The sequence below is a fragment of the Photinus pyralis genome, unplaced genomic scaffold, assembly GCF_008802855.1.
Source record: "Photinus pyralis isolate 1611_PpyrPB1 unplaced genomic scaffold, Ppyr1.3 Ppyr1.4_LG9, whole genome shotgun sequence".
Lineage (NCBI taxonomy): Eukaryota > Metazoa > Arthropoda > Insecta > Coleoptera > Lampyridae > Photinus > Photinus pyralis.
Window position 1 is genome coordinate 4818146 of NW_022170878.1, and position 25047 is coordinate 4843192.

The 25047-nt window shown below is 40.6% G+C and overlaps 1 protein-coding gene and 1 long non-coding RNA gene across 3 annotated transcripts; both read left to right on the plus strand.

Moving 5' to 3' along the window:
* Nucleotides 1-2128: 2128 nt before the first annotated feature.
* On the plus strand, nucleotides 2129-3128 carry LOC116180793. Its single transcript, XR_004147161.1, has 2 exons — nucleotides 2129-2346; nucleotides 2403-3128. It is a non-coding gene; the product is annotated as an uncharacterized LOC116180793 (long non-coding RNA).
* A 7692-nt stretch (nucleotides 3129-10820) lies between these two features.
* Nucleotides 10821-20136, plus strand: LOC116180163. 2 transcript variants are annotated; one of them, XM_031500021.1, is made up of 8 exons: nucleotides 10821-10970; nucleotides 11028-11129; nucleotides 17843-18022; nucleotides 18068-18292; nucleotides 18336-19206; nucleotides 19254-19512; nucleotides 19556-19743; nucleotides 19795-20136. In XM_031500021.1, the coding sequence occupies exons 1-8, from the start codon at nucleotides 10913-10915 to the stop codon at nucleotides 20093-20095; spliced, it is 2184 nt and encodes a 727-aa protein (XP_031355881.1). In that variant the 5' UTR covers nucleotides 10821-10912; the 3' UTR covers nucleotides 20096-20136. The 2 variants fall into 2 exon arrangements, with proteins under 2 accessions (XP_031355881.1, XP_031355880.1); XM_031500020.1 differs by having other exon boundaries at nucleotides 17843-18292.
* The last annotated feature ends 4911 nt before the right edge of the window (nucleotides 20137-25047 follow it).

A 25047-nucleotide genomic window follows, 5' to 3' on the forward strand; every position in this document is an offset into this window, starting at 1 on the left:
TCCGCCTTCAACAATATGATTTTGAAATTATTTACAGGAAAGGTCAGTTAAATAAGGTAGCAGACGCCCTGTCACGAAAATACGAAGAGGATAAAGAAATACCCGGAGTGGCGGCCTTAAACGACCCAAATGGACCAGAGAACGAAGAATGCAACTGGTACAAAAAGATGAAACAAAAGGTACAAGCACATCCAAATAAATATCCAGATTATCGCGTAGAAGAGGAGGCACTTTATCGATCCTTTCCGGCATCGACACCAGAGGTGGCAGAAGGTTTTACCACGTCGTGGAAGCTGTGTGTCCCAAAAGGACAGAGACGAAGAGTGATAGAAGAATGTCATGACGAAGCAGCCGCCGGACACATGGGTGTAGCCAAAACTATTGCCAGGACATTCCAAAGGTACTACTGGCCAGGAAGTACCCGAGATATTATCAATTACGTCAGGAAATGTGAAACCTGTTTAAGATACAAGAGTACCACACAGGCTCCCATGGGGGAGATGTATTACTCCAAGGTAAACCAGCCGTGGGAAGTGGTAAGCACAGATTTAATCGGTCCTTTTCCAAGGTCTAGCTTAGGTAACTGTTATGCATTGGTATTCCAAGATAGGTTTACGAAGTGGGTAGAAATTAAGGCAATTAGAAAAGCATCGGCAGCAGTCGTCGCACGTGTATTACAGGAGCAGATTATATATAGGTACGGATGTCCTAAAGTAATTGTTTCAGACAATGGCGTTCAATTCGTGGGACGCACCTTTCAGACGGTCTTAAAGGAATGGGGAATTAAACATCGTTTAACTGCTCCGTATTCACCACAAGCTAACCCAGTAGAAAGGGCAAATAAGGTAATAGGGACAATGATTGCTCAAACAACGAAAAATGAGCAAAAGAAATGGGACGCTCAGCTGCAGCAAATAGCTTTCGCTGTAAACTCGGTAAGACATAACTCCACAAAATTTACCCCCGCCTTTCTAAATTTTGGACGGGAGCTTCTGCCAGTTAGCAGTTTAATAAGGGAAGTTCAAGGAGAAGACAATAGTACCGCATTGGAACCTCAGGAGCAGGCCGAAATGATGGAAAGACTGGAACAAATGCGGCAATTGGCGAGAGACAGCTTAGTACAAGCATTTGAAAACCAAAGAAGGTACTATAATCTTCGCAGAAGACCGTATAAACCAAGAGTAGGAGAACAAGTCTACTGTAAACAACACACACTCTCCAACAAAGGTAAAGGAATAATGAGTAAATTAACACCGAAATATGAGGGACCTTACGAAATCCGGAAAATTATTTCTCCAGTAATAATAGAGGTAATTATTGATCCAAATAGAAGGAAAACTCAAAGAGTCCATGTGAAAGACGTGAAACCAGTTGTGGATCCCCACCAAGAGGATAACGTCCAGGCACATGGAGGGGAAGACATCCTACAAGACCCGGAGCAAGAGATGGAGGAAGACAGTTTAGCAAGTATGGCTCCAGTAGCAAGACGTGTGAGAAACAAGAAAGTTCGGGTGTGTCCATGGATGCCAGGGAGGTTCCAGGCAACGGATACAGGACCTAAGGCGGTCCTCTCAAGAAAACTCCTAAAGACGTACCCTTCTCCAACTACGAAGCAGGTGGAAAGCTTGACCAGCAGGATGGAAAGATTATTCGGCAGTCCGGATGTCAGCGAGTTGAGACCTGCAGCAAAAACACCATCACCACTAACTATGATTGGTCTATGTCCCTCACCAATAGTGACAAAGGGCGAGAGTCCAGCCGGCGCTATGGAAATACTTCCCCAATTAGAATCAAATTGGTTAGATGAGTATCTGGGTCCTAGTGGAACTGCAATATTACCATCACCTCCCGGAGAGTTGGCACGCATCTGTGAAGAAGTCGCTCCCTTCATAGGAGGTGTAACTAACCTAGGGATACAAAGGTTACCCGAAGGAGTAGAACCCAAGGACTACGTACCTAAACCAACCCATAGCCAGCTCGAAGGAGTCCCTCCTTTGACCAGGAAACAAAGGCGCAATCGGAGGAGAATTTCCATCCCGGTGGGAAATGGACAATTCGTCCGGATAACTCGCCGAGAAGCCAAGACGTTAGGCGTGGGACGTTTTAACCTGGATCCGGTTCCCCCGTGTATCTATACCACAGAATATAGAATTATTATTTAGTTGGTATCCCTGGTGTTGTCGATACGGTAGTATTCTGCTATGCCGTTGCCTCGGGTTGCGGTAAAAGGGCAATGGCGGCGATCTCAGGTGTCGAGATGTCGGAGCGGATCGCCTCGGCTCAGCGGTACTCTAATTTGGCGGTAGCTGTAAGTTTATCGATTAGCGGGTTTTTATCCGGGAGTTGGTAAGCTATCGATGAATCGGGGTGCGAATGATTGGTGCCGCCGGGTTCTATTCCAGGTGAATGACACCAGCACTTCCGAATACTCGGCCCGTCAGTGCGGTATGGTACTTATGCTAGAGGTGGTACACAGGATGTGACACGGCCACTACCCCCGCACACCACGCTCGAGGTTGAAGCAGAATCAACGGTCGCAAACTGGAGGAATGCAGGTCGAAGGCCCCACAGTTCTCAGTTCCCGTACTTTGACTCGCCTCGTATCTAAGGGACTGGTGATAGTATGGTAACGAAAAGCAAGATGTGACACGGCCACTACCTCCGCTTAACGTTCACAACCTTACGACTAAATCAAGCAAGCGGGAGCTGGCTACATGCGGGTCACAGGCCCCACAGTTATCGAACTTCCGGGTGTTTGAGGGTTCGTCTTTCAAGGACTGGATGATTTCTAATGAATGGCGAGGTTAAGGGTGCAGGGACAGGTGGGTTAAGGATATAAGCGGAACGGAAACGGTATCGAATGCAAACGGGAAATCGGATGAATGATTATCAGTTTCGGGTCTGGATTCAGGTTTTCGGTCATCAAATGACAGGATAGAAGTGTCTTCTAAACTCAAGGGATCCTCCTTTTATACAGCCATGATTAGGCCTACGACTAGGAAGTGGAAATGACACTTGATTATGTTATCATTAATGATTAGTTAGCGACATAGATGTCAATGTAGTGCATTTGTAAAGGAGCGTTTACACGCTCCCATAAATAAAGGCACGGGTACATTGTTACCTTACAGTATTTGTCAAAATAGGCTTCCGCAGAAATAACGGAGTAACAGAGTAATAATCACAATTCGCTAATATCGAAAACCAAAATGTAATCTAACGTTAAAAGGGTAAACGGACGAAAATAACTAAATTTACCTTTGAACTTCCGATCGCAACCTGTTGAGCTCAAGAGGACGCGAAACTGCAAATCTGTAAACGGACAGACACACAAACCAAAAAATAAGAGGGGTAATGATTCGCGTTGCACAATACCATTGAATAAAAACACTATAAGAAGCCTAACCCCGTGGAAATAAAGCGCGACAGAGTTTGAACTGAGAATATAATGGGAACACTGTCAATAGAGTCGATTCTTGAACTGAGAAGAATGAGAGTTTGCTTTCCTCCTATTTACCGCAAAGAGAGTTCGGTGGTCACAACCAATGCGGGTGCAAGGGGATTTGTGAGATTTGTCGCGCTTTCTTCCATAAGCGTTAGGCTTCTTATAGTGTTTTTATTCAATGACAATACATATATCGCATAAGCAATGGTTAACGTCTGACACGAGGGGTTATTCTTATACGTAGAATTGCAATCAATACTCAAAAGAATCAAAAATTCAAATGGCTTACGGCAGATCAAAATTTGATTCGACTAAGGGTTGGTCCTCGGTATGAGATATCAAAAAGTGACATTAAGTTTTAAGAAAAATCCTATCAAATGTATAAATAACTTAATCTCTATTCAATAGCAAAGCAATCTTATCAATTCAAATGCAAACAAATTTACACGAGCAAGTTCTTCGGAGCAAAATACATAATGTTAATTAAAAATTGTAGAAATTTACTTCGAACAAAAGTAGTTAATATGAAGGATGACATACAGCAAACTAACAAAAATGAATATTGAAAACGTAGTATTGGGGTATATATGAACAATTTACACAGTACCACCTCCACACGTCTCGTTATATAGGTCCTTGTGATGAAGGTTTCGGAGTAACAATCGGAACGTAGGTCAACGAACTTCGCATAATTGGGTCACCAGTTCAATTCGGTTGTTTAATTTCGCTTGAAATCGCGGGTAACTCTTCAGTCGATAAGGTACAAATATCTATGGCGTTTTTAACTTATAATGGCGTTGAAATTTCAATGGAATTGTCCTAGCACCATATTGCAAAAATCCAAAATTCATCGTTTCCACTTAGAAATATCGTTGTTAGCGGCACAATCGGGTAGATAATCAGGAAGCAATTAGTAAATCCAAAGTAAGAAGCTAGAAGCAGCCTAAAAATGGTTATTCAAGGTAAGCGTAATTGATAACATACCGTAAACGGCCTTAAACTTGTAAGACAAATCCGCAAAAATGCGTCAGCGAAGCTTGGAAGTAAGATAATAAGAGAGAAACTTCACTAATCTTAATACAACACCAGTATATCCCATAAAATGGTAGACAAAAAATGTCAAGTAACTTAATGGCGTGTAATTGCTTACAAAGTAAGAATCGAATACGAGTTTCCGACAAGGACTGCGCGCGCTGACAGAAATGGGAGAAAACTCACGACAAAAAATCATTTCCAATGTGGTTGCGAAATCTGTAATTTTTTCATTACCTATTATGTAAACCGCAACGACGAGTTCTCCATGTAGTAATCAATTGACTTCTACATTATTTCTAGGGGGTGAATGTACTGTTTTAAGGAGGCATTTTATAAACCCGATGATAATTTAGTACGCACGCACGACCGTACACTACATATCTCCTCCGCAGTCCGTAGTTTATCGTTTCGTGCAAGTCCTGTTCCATTATACATTTATTAGTTAACGATTTCATAATCTCGCCTCTCTAATATTTTAACTACCCGCCATGATTTGTGAGCGACACGGATCGAACGGACCATTTACAAGTAAACAATTTAAATTTCGAACACGATCCGAGCGAGTGGGACTCGTCGAATTTATTTGTGACCCGAGGTCGTAAATAAGAACGAAATTTTGGAAGCGCCAACATCTCGACGTTCAAATTTGAGGAACGATGCGCCGTAAATCATTCGCAATTAACATAATCGTCATAATTAAGCTCGGAGCGATCCTCACAAATTTATTGCCCATTGACATGCCAAGTTTTCGGCGAGATTTAGAAACACTTCCAATCGCCGCACTGTACAAGTGATAATTAATAAAGGATCAATACGATCGGCAACATCTGCGCTTTGGAGGCCAACGACCTAATAATTAACACCTAAGTGTGCAGCTAGCCAGTGAGGGAAAACGGCCCTAGACTCACGCGGTGGGTAAAATCCTTCGGGCAAATACAAAGAATTCCGTAGAAAAAGAAGCGGTCCCGCTTCCGAACCACGCGGGAACTCCGCAGCGCTGTCGCCTCGTATTTTTCAACGCGCAAGAGATGTTTATGAATATTGCCACGAGAAAGCAATCATCACGAAGGTTGACACTGACGGCCCACTCCGCTGAAATCCTCATTAGCCATAAACAATGTCGCTTAAGGAAATTAAATTTGTAGACAGTTTGTGATTAGTTTCGTACGGGTGGTAATTGAAAATTCGATTGTAAACTTACGATTTAAGACAGAAACAGATTTGTGCTTTGTCCTCGTGTGCATTCAGGTGGGCGAATGGAGTCTTTGATTTATGCCATTCCATACCATCTCGTCAATAAGAAATTTAACAACCCCATCGCACTCACTTTTGAACCGCCAGAATCTCTCTTAATATCCGCAGAAATTGGCAGCCCCGTCGTTTTTTATATATCCGCACTGCCTGTTTGGAGCGATTGGGCACCGACTTAGGGTATTCCCGGTGTCTTCAGAACCACACAAGAGATCAATCAAAAGGATTATGGTAGCTACATTGAATTTTCTGATTCAATGGTAGCTACCAACACATACATCAAGGAGAACCTGGAAGAATTCTACCCACAATTGATAAGGAACGTATAAAGTATAAGGTATAGAGTACAAGGTACAATGTGCAGTGCAAGGTACAAAGTGCAAGGTACAAGGTGCAAGGTACAAGGTGCAAGGTACAAGGTGCAATGTACAAGGTACAAGGTGCAAAGTACAAGGTGCAAAGTACAAGGTGCAAATTACAAGGTGCATAGTACAAGATACAAGGTACAAGGTGCACGGTACAAGGTGCAAGGTACAAGGTACAAGGTACAAGGTACAAAGTACAAGGTGGAAGGTACAAGGTACAAAGCTAAGAGGCGTTTTTGAAGAAATATAGAAGTCTGGGGATATGGTGTACCACCAGGAAAAGCAATAATTTATCCCCCAGGAAATGAGGAGAGATTGGGAGCGGAGAGGTATTCTGTACCACCTTGTTCTTTCTCAGACCTAAACATTACCTTCAAAAATTATGATGAATGTGCTAAGAGATGTTTTGTGGAATAATGGAATAATTCATGTGTCAGGATAACAGAGACAAAAAGGCGGCGGGTAGCATGTAATTGCAGAACCTCGTACGTATTATGTTCTCTCCCGATAGAAGTTTCTCTTTGGAGACTTGTATTAGGATTGCAGAAATGTAAAAAACCTCGCTCGACATTAATATTCCTTTTCGAATTCTTGTTTCAGGATAACGGAAACACAGGCAGGTGTAGCATCATCTTCTGATCGCAATCTCTTTGAGAAATACTACCAGGGGCGCAGAAATGCCTATTTTGCAAACAGCTTTCCACTGACAAATCCTACAGGAATGAAAAAAAGGTGCAAAATTCGTTCATATATTTTCTTGGTATCAAATTCTGTCCCAAGTTGTGTAGCAGGACTACATGAACGTAAAGGGTAAATATTCCTTTGGTTGCGTCTTGAGAAAATTCTTACTATAAAGATAGTATCGGCATCAGAGAACAGGCAGCAGATGACAGTGCTTCATACTCAAAATACATATACTTGTTTATATGTTCTCCTGGTACATATTTCTAATTAAAGAATTCTGGTCCCAAAAAAACGCAAGTAGGTGCAGATAGTTATTAATAGATAAAACATGTTCATTATTCTAACTTTCGTTACAGAGGCAAATGCCACCTCCTACACTGCTTCATAAACAAGGTTTTTCCTGTCGGTCTCTTCAGGTTTTATGTTGTCCTAATAGCATTTCTGCGTTTTAATATTGTAACAGGACTATATGTACAAAAGGAACGACGACATTTAGGAATTTCACTAACTCACCTCTTCGTGTTTTATGTTTTCTAAATACAACAAATGTTAACAGGATTACATGCTTGCAAGAAGGCGTATTTATGACATAATTTCTTGACGAGCAGTCTTAGCTATGGGCTTTAATTTACTTTCTTTTATTAAGATCACTAAAAAACAAAGTTTCTCTCAAGTAGCGACTCCAAATCTGTGTGCTAAGGTACATATTCTCTTAAAATGTATCTAGGTAAGACCTTCGGCCCAATTATGTTCTCTTTACATTTTCTTTGTCAGGATAACAGATACCCAAGGAGATACAGCTAGTATTAGTGAACACCGTGTGATTTTGGTTACATTACACGTATTTTTTATATTTTTGTATAAGGATAACAGAAAATCAGACACATTCTGACTTATTCTGCTCTCTTTATGCAAATATTTTGTTCATGTACAGGGTGTCCCATTTTCGACACGTTAACAGGATATCACAATCGTCAGTGCTATCCAAAAAAGTAAAATAGGCGCTATGCGCTCTTTCTTGAAATGGTAAAATCAAAAAATCGCTTAAGAGTACGGGGGGAAATCAAAAAAATGTCAATTTCAGAATAACACGTACCATATTTTCTTAGTTATTGGATTCAACAATCCTTATAAAGAAAGATTTATACATTATTATGCGTCGTTTTCAAAGTAAGTATACGGGGTCAGGTAAACAAGTTATCGGACGTAACCTCATTTTTTAAATGGAACACCTTGTACATATATGGTAGAAATTGTGGAAAATTCAATATTGATTCAAAAAGATTTTGATTTGAAATTTTGTATTTTTTGAACCATTTGAATCTTTTTGAATTTTTTTATCTGGATATTTTTTAAATTTTTTCGAATCTGTTATCACCCCTAGTCGGTTATATTTTTGAAAAAAGAATTTAATATGCTATTTTATTTTTTTTTATTAGAATATACAGAGTGTTTCGTTCAAAAATGAGATTAGGTCCGATAACTTTTTTACCTGACCCGGTATACTTATTTTGAACAACATTCATTTTTCATAATCAGGTTTTTGTGAATTCAATTGTTAGAAAAATACATACGTTTAAGCTAGCGATGACAAGGAGAATAATTTAGTTTTCATTTTAATTTATAAACAAAATATGTCAAAATATATAATTTACTCGCCAATTCTAAAAATAATTGGAAAATTTAAATGACAGACCTTCTGCAAAATGTTAATAAAAAAAGGTAGCAGCAATTCGAAAAATTGGATGGTGGAACGCCTTAATCTTTTGTATCGCCTTATAAATCGGAAGGTGAATTGTGAAAGATGGTTGACAATTTGATTCAGGAACAAGCTTGGCTTCAGGTTTCTCGAAATTTAGTTTAATCGTTGATATAATTTACCAGTGTTTCGCAGTATGGAAATGTCAGTTTGACCCTTGTATACTAGGGTTTTGACAGCTAACAAAAGCACTAATTAATCGTCTTTATCCTTTTTACCGGTTGCCGTTTAACGCAGCATTTTATTATCGCCAAACATAAACAAGAGAGCCGGACAAATTTAGTTAGCAACTAACCACAAGTATAAACGCAATGAACGTTCTGTACTTTTGACCCCAATGCTTTCGTGGAAAAATGTATTTAACAGCGATCACGCTGGTTAAATAACCAAAACGGAAAATTCGCTCACGTATTACGACGAAGGACATTCACGGTTAAAAATATATCAGTCGATTTCTCTACACAACGAAGTTCCTCTTTTGCATAAATACGCAAGTTTTACTCGTAAAGGTAATTCGAAAAGAATTTAAAGGCACACACGACAACAATTTCGTCGAATTGGCGGCACAGCTTTCTTTTGCAATATGATAACCTAATTTGTCTTAATATAGTCGCCAAGACTAAAACCCGAAACGGACCCGACGAAAACTAAACTTCAACTACGTTTTAGCGCATTTTTTAAGAATTAAAAAAATGTGCTATTGTTTGCGTTTTGTCCGTCCGTCCGTCCGGACCCACTTCCACCGTTTTGAACTACTTCTAGAGAAATGGTCCTAGAGTCCTGGAATTTTTGCAGTAGGTAGCCTACACCTTGAAGGTGTGCCAGATGGCCATCACATTTCGCTGTCTAAAAGGGGGGCCCCCCATGAATGATTTCATGAGATGCTGTTTTTGAAAGTAAAACGTGCATAACTTTTACATACGACAACCAATTGGTCTCAGATAGGAGTTCTACCCTTCATGGTATTCTAATGAAAGGTTTCCCGTGCGACTCTTTTTCGATATCAGTGAGCGACAGGGCCTGTGTGGGGGGGGGGGGTTAAAAATGGATTTTATCTCTCATTGTATTCTAATTAAAGGTCTCAACGAAAGGAACCGTTTTCTACCAACTACTGTCCTTCTTTTTGTCCTCTTATCAGTACGGGGTTGAGGGGGGAGGAACTAGTTTTATCCTTCATGGTACTCTAATGAAAGGTCTCAACGACAGGAATTAATTTCTACCAACCATAGCCCTTCTCCTTGACCTCTTATCGTGATCGGGTATATTCCCTTATACCTCAAGAACGGATTGTCGGAAGCGCGTACTCACAAAGGGCGATTGAGACGTCTGCAAGAAATATATCCATTGGTGATGTCAAAACAAAAGCTATTTCGGTTAAAAAAATGCGCTTTATCTGCAAGAGTTGTGCACAATTTATACTTGTTTATACATGTCTAGCAATAATTGGTCCCTCATGCTCCGTAAAAACGAACACTGTGGTGATTTGGGTCTTATCTGCTTACACACTCGCTTCTTATCTGATAGCGCTTCATTCTATTGCATTATAGTTCTGTTCTTTTTCATTATGAAGCGGTACACGCGTAAAATTTCCTATACTGGCAAATTTGTAAATTCGAAACCTGTTACAAGTAGTCGGAAAAAAATTGAAGAGTTGAGAACAACTGAAACCGAAGAATCCTATGGATCTGAAGAATCCGTAGAGTTAGAAGCAAATTGAAGAGACGAAAGACCATAAAAATCAAAAGAATCAGAAGAATCCATCGGCAAGGGGAAGAATTTAAAGAAACGAAAGTACCCGAGGCTTTTTTGAAATTTCAGTCATCTGATAGACTTAAAATATTAATTGCAGAATGCGGAGGGGATAATCCGAAAAATGTTAAGGATCGGGAAAAGTGGATTTTGAAAAATTGGAGGCATTCGAAGCAATGGAAGAGGACTAAAAAGTTTCGATCATTTACCCTTAGCCTTAACACCATTAATAATATTCTATAGAACCTGCCGCCATTTTGTTATCTTGTTATATGATTGTAAGTGGTAATGGTTCAATTATTTCTTTTTGGCATTTAAAGGTGATCGTGTGCAGATCTCCAATAAGGAGACGTGCCATCCAGCATTTGGGCCGGATTCCGACGCCATTTTGTGTGGAACCTGACTCAATTTTAAATTGAGGTGGAGTCTCGGGGCTAACGAGCAATTACTGGGCATTCGGTTCAATTTGAAACAAGGAGCCGTTGCCACACTGACTTCTAGTAAAAAACAAGGTATACACTGACGGCTCCGTCACTTTCTTGAAGTGTCATTTTAAATTTTATACAATCTGTATATGAAGTACGGCGACCATCGCAGGGAAGTAGAGTGCATATTTCAGACACGATGAGTGGGGAATACTATTCAAATGGTGAAGTGGGTGAATGTTCAAATTTTCGTGATGGTACCTAATCGCCCGTTTTTCCATTAATTTGAACCATCCTTACTCATGTTGTTGTAGACTACAATTTGCAAACCAATCGTACTAACCACGCGGACAGGCGCAATTGCGACGGCGATGATGGAACCTGCACCAAGAGGAGTCAGGATTACCAACTACATGGTGAGTAACGTACTTCGGTAAGTATTTGAACTGTAGAAGAGGGTACAGGCATTTATTATTACAGTATGGTTAGATATAGATAGTTTCTCCACGTGCATCAGTCATCTTCGCTTCTATAATGGTCAGGTATCGACCTGGTGCACCAACTAAAAATCTGGTCCGAGAAGGTCTTGTGGGAGTAGTCGGTCAGATACTTCCCCCGCGCCATATTGCCCAGAAACGTCTTAAGCATAGGACTTTCGGCGACTTTTCTTATCACCGTCGCCAGCTTCGTCGCGTCCTGCTCGATGAATATTCCCGAAATTCGGTGCGTGAGGACCGTGCTCGCGAATCCGCAGTCGATCGAGATGATCGCCTTCGCCATACTCATCGCGGCGACTATCGGCCCGGGGTATAGGTCGTTATCGACGAGGTGAATCACGGCGGTGGCGGCCTGGATCAGCGTCTTCTTGTGGACCGTCGGCAGTTGCTTCAGGAACGAGATTTTGGAGGCGAAGGGTTTGCCCTTGGTCGTCTCGGTTAGTTTGTTGTAGTAGTCGGGGGAGCGGTTTCGATAGGAACCCGCTATGACCACGTGCAGTTCTTCCTTCAGGTTGTTGTCGGCGGATATCATCAGCTTGTCGATTGCTTCGAGGATGAGTAGGAAATTGGAACGTTCCATGAATTTGCCGAACGCGACGAAGAGTTTGTAGTTCGTCGGTAGGTCGGGGATTATTCGTCTTACGTCGATGGTGTCCGCATTCCACAGTCCGGTACTGTAGGATGGGGTTAACACCAAAGGTTCAGTAATATCTGGGAACGATCTTTGAAAAACCTCCCGCAGGCACTTGGTTTGGACTATGATCTCATCGGCGTACCTTAGGCTCTTGAGTGTCAGTAAGGGGGGCACGACGCACATGCTCTTGTCATAGTGATCACTACACCTTAAGTGAGGGAAGTGGTAGATGTAGAGGGTTTTGTAATTAGATAAAAGGCTAAGTAGAAGGATAGCAATGGGCTCCAAATCCAATATCACAACACTCGGCTCGGGACTGGGAGGATCAATGAGTAACTTCGAGGTTAGCCAAATCGATCTGAAGACCGCAAACATACGCTTGAATGCCCCACAGACGTTGGACGGTATCCACGTTCCAACCGTGCGGATGTATTTGTCCAAAGGCTACAAATGCACAATGTAGGTCCGATAATCAAAAGGATCTTACTACCGAAGTGGAATCTAAAATATCCCCGTTGCCCGAATCCGTGGTGTAGATCGAAAGAGTTGTCTGTTTCTCGTCGAGCGCCAAAGCGATGTCCACCATGTAACGATCCTCGGGCGTATTACGAAATTTGTCGTGCAAAATTGCCACGTTGCAAACCGGGAGTTCTCGCGCCATAATTATTAAAAAAAAGGAACTGACAACAATTTGGACTGTCAAAGTGACAGATAAATCGAAAATAACTATGGTTAGGTCGTTTGTCTACAGGATAGGGCAAAAAGTTGACCAGCATTCAGCAACATCATAACCACATTACGCAGAGGCAGGGAAAATTATCGTAGGCTGTTCTTTTCGGGACTCTCCACAAACGGTCTTCGTTTAAGGCTCCTGGAGCTCTTCTTAGAAGCTCGGAAAGAATCCCACAACGTTCTCGAGCTCTCCACGATTCGCCTTTCAAACAGTCTTAGAGATTAAATGTCTACTAACGGTTCTAAAACCCTCATGGGACCTTTGAAAACTTTTAGGGACTCATAAACTACGTCACGCAGACGTTTTTTCGGGTTCAACTCCCGTAACAATGATGGACTACCTTGGATGTTAATAACATCATTCTTGTTAAATCCGGTGGGTTATTTAGATTAAGCACGGAGTGCATTCGTTTTGTATTGAATTTGAATTTCAGTGTTAATTTTTATTTTGAAATTTATGTATTTAATGATTTTGTGATTGATTAATTTAGATAATGTTAAGTCGTCGTCGTCGTATTATCGCGTTTTATTGAAAGGTTTATCTGGTCAATGCGATAAGAACTTTTGTTATCGCGTTGCGTAAGATAAAAGCTAATTAGTTTCAAGATTAGCGCATGCGATAAGAAAACACAGATGCTTGCAACGAAGACGCGGTTTTCTTGGTGGGGACGTTTGACGTTATTATTTAAAAGCTAGCATTAATCAAATTTGGTTTTGATTGACCGTTTGTTTACGAAATCTTAAAGAAAGAAATTTTTAAGGTGGAAGAGAGGATATCCTTTAAATACGAGGAATTACTGAATAAACTTTTGTCTTTGTCAATCAAGTAGCTGTGTGTTTAATCGAACCCAAAGTACGACCCAGATCAGAGTTTTCATAATTTTTTTCTGTTGGTACCGCAATTTACATAGTTAGTCCCTTGGAATATTGGAGAGACGGTCAAATTTAGATAATGTTAAGAAGTGTTTGCCATCTCGTCGTATTTTCGCTTTTATTAAACAGTTATCTGGTCAATGCGATAGAACTTTTGTTATCGCGTTGCGTAATATGAAAGCTAATTAGTTTCAAGATTAGCGCATGTGTAACGCCAATAAGAAAACACGGGTGCTTGCAACAAAGACGCGGTTTTCTTGGTGGGACATTTGACGTTATTATTTTAAAAGTAGCATTAATCAAATTTGGTTTTGAATGGCCGTTTGTTTACGAAATTTTAAAGAAAGACATTTTAAAATGGAAGAGAGGAATTACTGAATAAATGTTTGTCTTTGTCAATCAAGTAGCTGTTTTAATCGAACCCAAGAGTACGACCCAAATCAAAGTTTTCATAATTTTTTGTTGGGTACCGGAATTTACATAGTTAGTCCCTGGGGAATATTGAGAGACGGTCAAATTTAGATAATGTAATTAATGTTAATTTCGTCGTATTTTCGCGTTTTATTAACATTCTATCTGGTCAATGCGATAAGAACTTTTGTTATCGAGTTGCGTAAAGTGAAAACTAATTAGTTTCAAGATTAGCGCATGCGATAATAAAACACAGATGCTTGCAACGAAGACGCGGTTTTCTTGGGTAGAACGTTTGACGTTATATAAAAGCTAGCATTAATCAAATTTGGTTTTGATTGGCCGTTTGTATACGAAATCTTAAAGAAAGAAATTTTTAAAGTGGAAGAGAGGATATCCTTTAAATACGAGGAACTACTGAAGAAGTGTTTGTCTTTGTCAATCAAGTAGCTGTGTGTCTAATCGAACCCAAAGTACGAGCCAGATCAGAGTTTTGATAATTTTTTTCTGTTGGTACCGGAATTTACATAGTTAGTCCCTTGGAAAATTGTAGAGACGGTCAAGGCTGCTGAATTGCGCATCTGAACTAATTTTAACTCAACATTGAACCTTTTGATTATAGCGGATACCGGGCTTAGTGAAGGTACCAGTTTTTGTTTTGCGCCCAACGTGGGGCACATAGCATTTTTATTTGACGCCCAATGTGGAGCACATGGCAATATTTAGAGATTCAGCCCTTAAAAGTTGTTAAATGTTTTTTAAGGCCCTTGAAGATTCTTAAAGATTGTTCTTCAAGGTACATTCCTTCCTTTCATCGAGTTTCGCATTTTTTGATTATTTAATTTAGCTCCATCAGATCCTTCACATTGTTTTCTTAAAATTCTACCGATTCCTCAAATCCTTTAAATTGTTCGTTTTTTCGATCCCTCCTATTCTGCAGTTTTTCGAAGTCCTTCGGTTTTTAAAATGAAATCATACGATTCTTCCTATTCATTTGGTTTCTTCGAATTTTTTAGAGAATTTTAATTTCTTCGAGCATCCTTCAATTTTCTTTCTTCCAGCACCTTTCAATTTTTCCAGCTCTTTAAATTCTTCAGGTTCCTCCGTGAGTTTTTCTGATTTTTTTTTAATTTTTCGTAAGGGTTTTCAGATTCTTAATATTTTTCAAATTCTTTGATTTTTTGATTTCTCTGGAAAATTCTCCAGTAACATAAGATTCTTTAGACTTGGCATAATTTCTCCAATCCTCTCGTTTTATCGAATCCTTCCAATCGTTTCCTTTGGCTTCTTCCGATGCTTTGCATATTTTTGATCTTGCGGACTGGTGAGATCTTGCAAATCCTTAAGTTTCTTTTTAAAAAGCCCCAAAGATTAACAAAAAGACTTAAAAGCTCTTTATGGATTTTTAAGGACTCTTAAATGCTCTTCAGCCTACGTCTCTGAAGGTTTTTAGGGATAAATTCTGATTTTTCTATCTTCTGAGGACCCTGAAGACTTTTTTGATTCTTCTTTTTGAAATCCTTGAAATTCTTATTGTTTTTTGGGTGCTACCGAGTCTTAAGATTCTTAACTTTTTAGTAACGGAAGTTGCTTCGGATTCTTTTCTTATTTTCACATTATCTGCGATTCTTTGAATTCTTCAGTTTCTTCAAATTATTCAAGTTGTTTCGATTCATAAAATTCTTCCGTTTTTTCGAAGCTTTAGCATTTTCTTTATTCACATGATTCTTCCTGTCAGTTCCGTTTCTTCACATTCTTCAGATCCTTAAGGCCTTTAAAGGGTCTTTTAAAGAGAAGCAAGCACCTTAACGATTTTTTCGGCTTAGAAATTGCCTGCAACTTGTAAAGGTTCTTAAAGATCCCGATAAACGATTTTAAAAACCTATTTTGTAAAGGCGCTCTATGGCTCTTCAAAGCGCGTCTGTTGAACATTCCTAAACGCACTAAGGATCTATTGCTGGACTCTCAAAAATCTTCAAAAATTAATAAAAACCTCCAAAGGTTCGGCGCATAAAGGTTCTTAAATTTTTTGAACGTTCTTTAAAACCCTTTAAAGCTCTTAAAGGGTTATAAAAGCTCCTAAAAGTTGGGTTCTTATAGTGAGGAGAAGGTCTTAATTAATCTAAACGTTTCTGAAGTGCTTTTGGTGCTATTGGAAGCCATTGCAGATTATATATGTGACTAAAGCTGTGGAAAACCTTTAAAGGGCCATAAAAACTTTATTTCTTATACACACCTAAAGATATTTAGACCGCATGAAACGAAATTCTTCGCCAAGCCGTCCAGGTGAATATTGTGAATTGTGTACGCCATTTTGGAGACCGCGTAGAATTTCATTATTAATTAAAAGTGCGAACCGAAAGCCGGTCTCGCAGCCGAAAAATTGTGCAACCATTTTTCGAAGAATTTATTGTCCTGCGTTCTTTAGATATTCAGTGGGAGCAAAACAAATAATTAGAGGTGGGTACTTCGCCGCGAACAGTGCGATGAGGGCATTTTCGTTTCGGTGCTCGTATTCAAATAAATTGTTACCACGAAAGGGTTGGGGTCCAAGGTGCAAAACATTGCGTTGCGTATTTTTTGGTGTGGCTGATTACGTTGAAAAACTAGTTTATTAATCAAAGTCGTGCATCTAATTTGTTTATACGATGTGCTCATAACATTATAAATGAAACAGCAACCGATAAAAAGGTTAACGGCCGTTAATTTGTGCTTTCGGTAGCTGCAAACCCTAAGTAATAATTTTGCGGACCATTGATTTGTCGGAAGATTCCAAATCTGGATATTGTTATAATGCTTGAGATACAGAAACAGATTCTTCAGTTTCTGTATATTCACAGAATATTTTGTATTTTATTTATTTATTTTATTTTTGGCCCTTTTTAACTGGTCGGGGTTTCAGCCAAAGCTGCTCTATCAACCCCAATTCGTGGCTCACCATTGGGATCTTCGTAACGATGAGGAATACAGTGTATTATATTAAATGGGGGAAAGTTGACCCTTTTTGTGGCTGAAAAAAACGCACTTGAAATTTTTGAAAAATCTTTGAAAATAACTGTGATACCACCGAAAAACTGGAAACGTTAAATTTCCCCAGATTAAACAGTGGGAAATGGACGGTTTCCGGTAGCGCCTTCTATGGGCACTTGTTTTCGGAAAATCTGAACCCGTTATCAGATTTTCCATAGCACACTAGATGTAGAAGCTACAGGCTACTACATTCTTATTTCTTTTTTTTTTATTGCCTTTATTTTATAGTGGGCGGAGTGTTAGCAATTTGCTACTCTTCCCACTCCCACACTATACAATCACAAACAGCCATGCCTTACCTGGGATTCGAACCCAGGACCCTTGTAGCCAAAGTTAGAGCTTCTAACGTAAGCTCATCTGAGCTACGCAGGTCGGCTTTGCCATAGCCATAGAATCTTATTGACGCCATATTGGAATTTTTACGAAATAACATGAGGACAAAAAAGAAAACCGATGAAGTGTCATTTTTTCAAATATAATTCTGGGTTCTAGGAATTTTTAAGGATTTCTGATTATTCAAACTCCTAGATCCTTAAGCTTCCTCATGATGATGTACAAGGCAGAAGTTCAAGACCACACGCCACGCTGCGATGGCGATAAGTCAAGGTGATGCTCAAGGCCATTCGCTCTCAAGGTCATCGGAGGTCAATGGCAGCTAATTTTCAAGGTTATCCAAGCTCAACGACTTCTATTTCTTTACGGTGTCATATTCCACTTTCAAGGTCATCAGAAGTCAATGGTCCCATAGGTTTCTGACTTTTGTTTTTTTTTGACACAGTGTATATTATAAAGTTCTAAAAAGCCTTTGAATAATATCTGAAGTCCTCTTAGATTTTTTAGGGTAACTTTCAGGGGTTTTTTAAGTTATTTTAGTCCTATGAAGGATCACACACCTTCGGTCTATCAAAAACTTTTTGGGAACTTCTGGTTATTATTAATTTTCAAATTGTAGACATTGAAGAACAGCTGGAACTCGCCGAGAATCGGTGCAACACCTTGAAGGGCCAGCTGGAGTTCATGAAAAAGAATTACCAAAGAAGCAGCTCCGGGGAGTTAGGGAGTGGTACGTCCAAGTGGAAAAACAGGAAGCGCCCGGTTTCCACGCACCCGGCAAAAAATCAGTTTGAGCTGGGTAATGCGGCGGAACGTGGAGGCGCCCTTTACGACACGGTTTCAGATACCTACGAGAACCTGGATGTTTATCCGCGTCGTTCGAGCTCCTCCTTCCCGTTGCAAAGCGAATCTCCTGCGAAGTCGGCTCTTGTGCGTCAAAATTCGACGTCCATCGGTACGGATCACACCGGCGCCGCCGTTCGAACCATCAATAACATCCTCTCGGGCATTACGAATTCGGTCAACGGAGCTACTCAGTCCAATGGGCTGCCATTCCTGAACGATATCGGTAGTATACTCCCCCTCTTCCTTGTACACATTGTGAGCTCTAGGTGCAACCTGCGCCATACCTGGGGGGCCTTTCAGTCCGCGCCTCAAGAAGCGCCTCCAAGAGCAACAGAAGCGCGTCGACCGATTAGTGCAGGACGCTCGATTTTCCTCAGTAAACGACGTTAAAGGGTGCAGCGTCGAGGAAATCTCCGGGGAGGATACCCAAGATGCCCCCCTTGATAAGTGGGCTAAGTCCGTGACGAGCCAAATGAAAAATAAAGCCCAAGGCTCCTCAGGCACAATTAACCTACCGAAATTCGCAAAATCAAGACAGATGGATGACGATTTGAGGAAGCGGAGGCGCTCGATCAAAAGGCTGAAGCCCGTCTCGAAGCTGTCGATCATCAAAAAACTGAGCGACTCCGAAGCGGGCAAGCAGATAAACAAGTTGAGCGGCGAAAACCTGGTGGAAATTTACCACAACCTCGCCGCTAAGTCAAGCGAGTCCGACGACAGTCACAAGGCGCACCAGCACGCAAGACAAGGAGCCGGTGATCTACCAAACAAAGCCACCGGCGGCGGCGCCCTAAGTCCGATTCAGGAGAACGCAATCGTGCGATCGGATTACTTCAAGCACGTCCCCAGAAACTACGAGCAGCAGACGGTCGCATCCAAGCTGAAGAGGGTCACGAAGAACTATCTGCGCTCCTTTAACTACTTCAACTTCCGGTGCATTCCCTTTTGCGCGGCCAAATCCACGAGTCCGAGTCACAATATTGGCATCAACATTCAGCAGGTGATGAGCATTATTAAAACGCGACAGCCAATCACGGGTATCTCGCCGACTCTCGCCCATAACATCAGCCTGGCCGCCGAGAAGCTGCAAGGAAGTCCGCTTTCGACTTTCGTCTCCAATTTGAGCACGAGAATCGGGTACGTAGACTTAGATTTGAATTTCGAATAGATCGCCCTCATTGCAGAAGCGGAACGTGTCCACTGACCAAGCACTCGCTCAACTACAACAAACTGCAGGAGATGGCCAAGGCTATACCTGAAGAGGAGGAGACTGTCGCAGAAAACCTCCCAGACGTAGAGGTGCCTCCCCCAGTACCGCCGATTTGGACGTCGGAGCCGTCGACGGGTCGTTGCACTTGCGTGCCCAAGAACGGAGTACCATTCCAGAAGGTCGTGAGCAGGTACCAGGTGTCCAACGCGAATAATCTCCACTCGAGCTCCAAGGTAAGCTCCCGTTCGCGTCGCTAAGGTAACCACGCCCTTTCAGCTCATAAAACCGGCACGACGACCAGAAGGAGTGACCTCCAAACAGCGCACTGCGGCCTGGGTATCAACCACCACGCCTACGGAGAGCAAACCGTCCGGTGTCCCCGAGCAAAATCACTTTGCCGGAAATGAGAAGAGTCTCAAAACCGTGTTGAAAAATCTTCACGACGAGTTCGACAGTTTAAACGCGTGAGTGGACCCCAAATACTCGCACACCCCTCCCCATCCAGCCCCTTTCAGCAAGTACGAGACGCTGTCGAAGACCAGCACGAATGCCGCCCCCGAAGTTCTGAAACAGCTCGAGGAGATGGACACGCAGTTGAATCAAAAGGAGGAGGAAATCAAGATGGTGATGTCCCTGTGCACGGAGGTGATGGCGCTGAAGGACCAAGTGAAGAAGCTTAAGGAGCGCGCCTCGTGCGAGGCGCTCTCGGAATGCAAGGCGTCGGACCCGAAGAAGGAGCCGAACGCCGCGTTGCACCTGACCCAGCTCTTGCGCCAGATTCAGAATTATCAGAAGCAGTTCCAGGGCAAAGACTGAAATAGTAAAATTGACTGTGAATACTCAAGTATTTAATATACACTCGCACAAATGGTACCTTTGGTTCTTTGTTGATACTCGAAATTGTATTGTTTTCAAATTGGCTTCTTAACGAATTCTGCGATCCATCGGACGCGTCATGATCGGTTAATGGCCTCGGAAAAATTATCTGCGCCAGTCTGACGGGCGATAACACAATCTTAAGTCTTTTACGTGACCGAAACAGTACAGGAACGTTAAAAGCGTCAACTAAGCGATCTTAAAATCTTGTGGGTTTCGATAGATGGTCTTTGATCGAGTTAGGGAAATGAAGTCGATTAGAGATGGCCGCTTTTTCCTATTATCACCATTTTGTAGGCGTGTTAGAAAATTAAAAAAGGGTGAGGTGGCGTGCGGAAAAGATAGCGGTAAGGCATTCGGTTTTGGACCACCAGAACGTCAAATGCGCTTTCATTTTAATTTTCGTTTGAGCATTGGTGGAACTCAAGTAAAAGAACCCGTAATTAGTCCAAAATCGAAGGGTTTTGATGCGCATGACACATTTCTGAACAAATCTACTATTTTTAGTAATAACGTTCAAGGATCATTTTTGGTCAGAAAATAAACATTCCGGAATGAATATTTAAAGCAGATAGTTTGTCGCAAACGAAGAAATTCCGTTGAAAGTAAATTAATCGAACGCATCGTGAACACATTCAGAAAGGATTACCGAAAAAATTCACTTTCGGTGAAACCAGCGTGCGATAGCCTTAATATTTAGAACTAACGGAAAATGCTTTTAGAGTGCAAACATTGAAACTCCACTTCGAAAGCGAAACTTTTAAGAAACAAATTAAATCAGTTTCGGTTTAGGTTGGCAATACTCTAATAATAAATTATATTACGGGAGCGGAACGTTGGTTGAAAGGAAAAAATACAAAAATCTAAGAAAACTACAGCAGTATTCCTTCCGGAGATCCAGGTTTCATTCTATATTGTCCAGCTTTAATCCACCATCCCTTTAAGAAAGACAGTATTGATGTGTATCATAAGGAAACCATCGATCCCAGAAAACGCTATATTTAAGGTAACGAAATTCTTTTCCATTTGTATTCAAAATATCTATCGGTTCTCTTAAAAAAAATTGGTTTATTGTTAATGTATTCTTTCCTATTTACACTCTTTGCGATCCTGATACAGCAGTTTTTGGAGAACGTAATACGTGGAAAGCAATTTTCGAATCAATTCCATAATCTGAAAAATAGATTTTGGGAATAGACTGGAATAGTGATACTGGTGTATAAAGTCAATGGTGGTACTCTAATTCATAATAAAGTGACGTTATGGAAAATAAATCTCTTAAACGAAGATCTTGAGTAAGAAATGAAATTAAATAAATATTAACCAGTCTGTCCGGTATTTAGAGTATGTCTTAATTAGATCTAGGTGACCAGAACTGCCGATATAGAATTGCGTGGCGTAATTTCACTACAGGCCTTTGGAAACCGCGGAATTGCAAAATTAAAGGTACGCGAGATTTTAAGTTATAACCCTGCCCCCCTTGTAATTCGTGGCGCACAACGAACCAGATTAATTCTTAATTAAAAATGGCCGATTTCATTAATAAAGCGCCATTTTGGGGTTGTCAATTAATTATGAACTATAGGTGGAGATTAAGAGAGAGGAAATTTTTTCGGGTGTATACGGTTTTGAGCCGGCGTAGCGCTCAGGGTGAGTAATCAAGGTGACAAAATTCGAGGTTTGGCTGTAGAAATACTTTAATTGGGTTTTTTTTTCACCTCGAGAAGGTCCAGTTTACTTTTTCGGGCATTGTTTTTGGGCCGTATTAGCGCTCAAGTAAAAATCCGGGTTTCTGGGCAATTAAAAAATTGTATTCTCAAGAGTTACGTAAAGTTCGTAGTAAACAAACGCTGAAAAATAGAAGGGTTACGGTACGATTTAGGGGTTTTTTAAGGGTAGTTTCTTGCTGATTTTGAATTTTCAAAAATCAAACCAGAGTTTACACATTGTCCGGACTTTTTCGCAATTTTAGAGAATCTAGACGGTAAAAAACAGCAAAATGGGTGGTACCTGTCGCACACGTATCTACACCGTTATTAAGCTATTCCATATAATTATAAGGCAAGTGGTGACACTATTGTTTGCGTAAAACGATAACAGTAATCGAGATGTAAACTAACAGTGTGGGTTCTGCCCTTCCGATGACGCAACAATTGCACCGTCCCTGTAATTTACCGGCGCGAGGTGCTTATTAAAGTAAGAGTTGCTTTGGGACAAACACGCACTTAAATTTAACAGTCTTTAAATCAAGTCCATCTTCGACATTCCTGCGACGACTTTGACGGAAAACGCATTAAATTAACAGGATGTCACGATTTTCATCGTCATTTAATAGCGGGTTAACTTCGGGGGCGAGCACCCCCGTTTTAACTGACCAATGGTTAGTCGCGTGTATACCTCAAACACACTGAACTCATCAATCTACATTAACGTTAAAAGCTTTCTTAATGAATTGCATATGCCATGCCGTGTTGTTACGATTACTAAAAGATAATACCGCAAATAATGAACACGAGAGGGTATAAAAAAAAGCAGCTGGGGTTAATTTTTCCTGGTTACGACTTAAAGTAGGCCGATGAGCGATGAAAGTTTAATTTCAGACATGAAGCCTCAAAATGAGCAGTTACTTATGGATTCACTTCAAACACTAATTTAGGGTATATGTGTAGATGAGGACCATGGGGGAAGGGGATAAAAAAAATTTTTAGTTTTTGGGTTCTATCTCGAAAAGGGTGCTTCTTAGCAAAGAGCCCATTATACAGTTTATACAAATAGTGAACCGAGAAACAATTTTACCTCGACCTCTTTTACAACCTTTAAACCGTTCATTCTAGAAAAATAGAGCGCATACGTACGCTATATGGTAAATACCCTCCCCCCCCCCCCCCACCCCCCGCATACCTAGATTTTATTCATATGAATGCACCGGTAATTCATAATGATTGTAAGGAAATGCTCCTCCAGTTTCCCCTTGTTGGGGGGTATTCCATACCCCCCAGACCTCCCCGGCTCAATGTTTTTATATTCAAAACGAGTATGCCAGTTTCTTAAACTTGGTATCACGAAAGTTCTCATGGGTGCGTAGCATCCAAAACGATTCGTGCTTTTTCGATTTGACGTCTCAATCAAAAGTTATGGGCAAAAAACCAATTGCAACAAAAAATTCAAAGGGCTGTAAGTTTTGATCTAGTTGCCCGATCTTGGAACTGTTTGAAATTATGAATTCTGCAGGCCACATTCTATAAGAAAATGTTTTTTGCCGGTCGATCTGAGACAATTTTGTCTTCAGGCCTCAAAAACAGGCAGTGTATAACCTTCCTTTTTACCAAAAATCGACTACACCAAAATTTCTGGGGAAAAAACTTTTTCTTATTAATTTTGGTGCGTAGAATCCAAAACGATTCGTACTTTTTCGATCAGACTTCTCAATCAAAAGTTATAGACTAGAAACCAATTTCGAAAGAAAATTCAAAGGGCTGTAATTTTTGATCTAAGTACTCTGAACAGTCTGAACAATCCAGAACCCTTGTGATACCTTCAAAAGGGACCGATCACCCTTGTTTGAGGTTGATCCTTCACTGTGTGGAAGAGATACCAGTTGCGCGCTGCGTATCTTTTAGGTTAGCTCAGAAATCTGGTATCAGGAGAATATAATGTGCGAAGAGATTGAAAGTTAAAATAAAATTTTAGTGGGGTTAGTTTAGCGTGCTAGTTAGGTTAGCTCAGAAATCTTGTATCAGGAGAATATAATGTGCGAGGAGATGAATGAAGGTTAGGTTAGGTTAGGTTAGAGTGCTAGTTAGGTTAGGTCAGATTAGTTTGGGCGTTTTAAATTGTTACAAATCTTGTATCAGGAGAATATGATATTCGAGGAGGTGATTCAAGGAATGTCTAACCTCACTATCAGGGAACTTTACCTTCCCTCACAAGATCTTACCTAACTCACCTGAAACTTAACTCTCATTTAAAATAATTATTTATTGCGGCAAACTCTTTTGGCGACGATTTAATTCGTGTTTTGCGAGCAGATACTTTTACCAAAATCGTCAAAAAATCTGTAGCGATGCCGTTCGTTCATCCGGCCTTTTCAATGACAATCCAATAACGCCACAACACCTAATAATCAAGCTGTAATACAGGAAGAAAGTGTTTAGTTTTCGAGTTTCATGGCTTTACTCCAATGACAGGGGTGGGCACAAAACCCAAAAAAATTATAGATTTGCGTGAGTTTTTTTTGTAAATAATTAAATATTCAAAGCAAAAAGCATGGTCCTGACATCTATCATTATTAATGAAGACTAACATTTTATCGATAAATGCAGGATACTTTATTATTACCATTATTTTAATTACACCTATTTCTGAAAGATGTCGCCACACAACTTTTTAAATATAATTCATGAAACCAACGTTAGATGTCAGAGCGTTTTTTTTTACATACAGTAACCATAGATACATTAACAATTAACCTCAAATGTGTAAATAAAAGTTTGTTTATTTTTTTAATCAAAAAATGAACTTTATTATCGCTCCTTGCGTTCTTACAGGGTCTAAATTAGGGAACTACTGGGAGTGACAGGAAAGCGGCAGACTATTGAGGAAAATGAAACTGATCGCTCTCGGTCATCGGATCGGAAGACATGTAGTTCTCGATGGATGAGAAACGTTAGCATTGAATTCAGACAACACAAATTATAATCCAAACAAGCGGACACGGTGGAGAAACGGTTCAAACATCTCAACGTTAAAATCCAAGCGTTCACATGTTTGCAGCAGCTGCAGATGGTGCGAAGCTATTTTTAAAAAAATTTTGCTTCGAGGAATCATTCGATAGAACTACAGATACAAAAACGGTGGTGGAACGGGGCAAAAGTGTTACGTAGTTTGCAAGC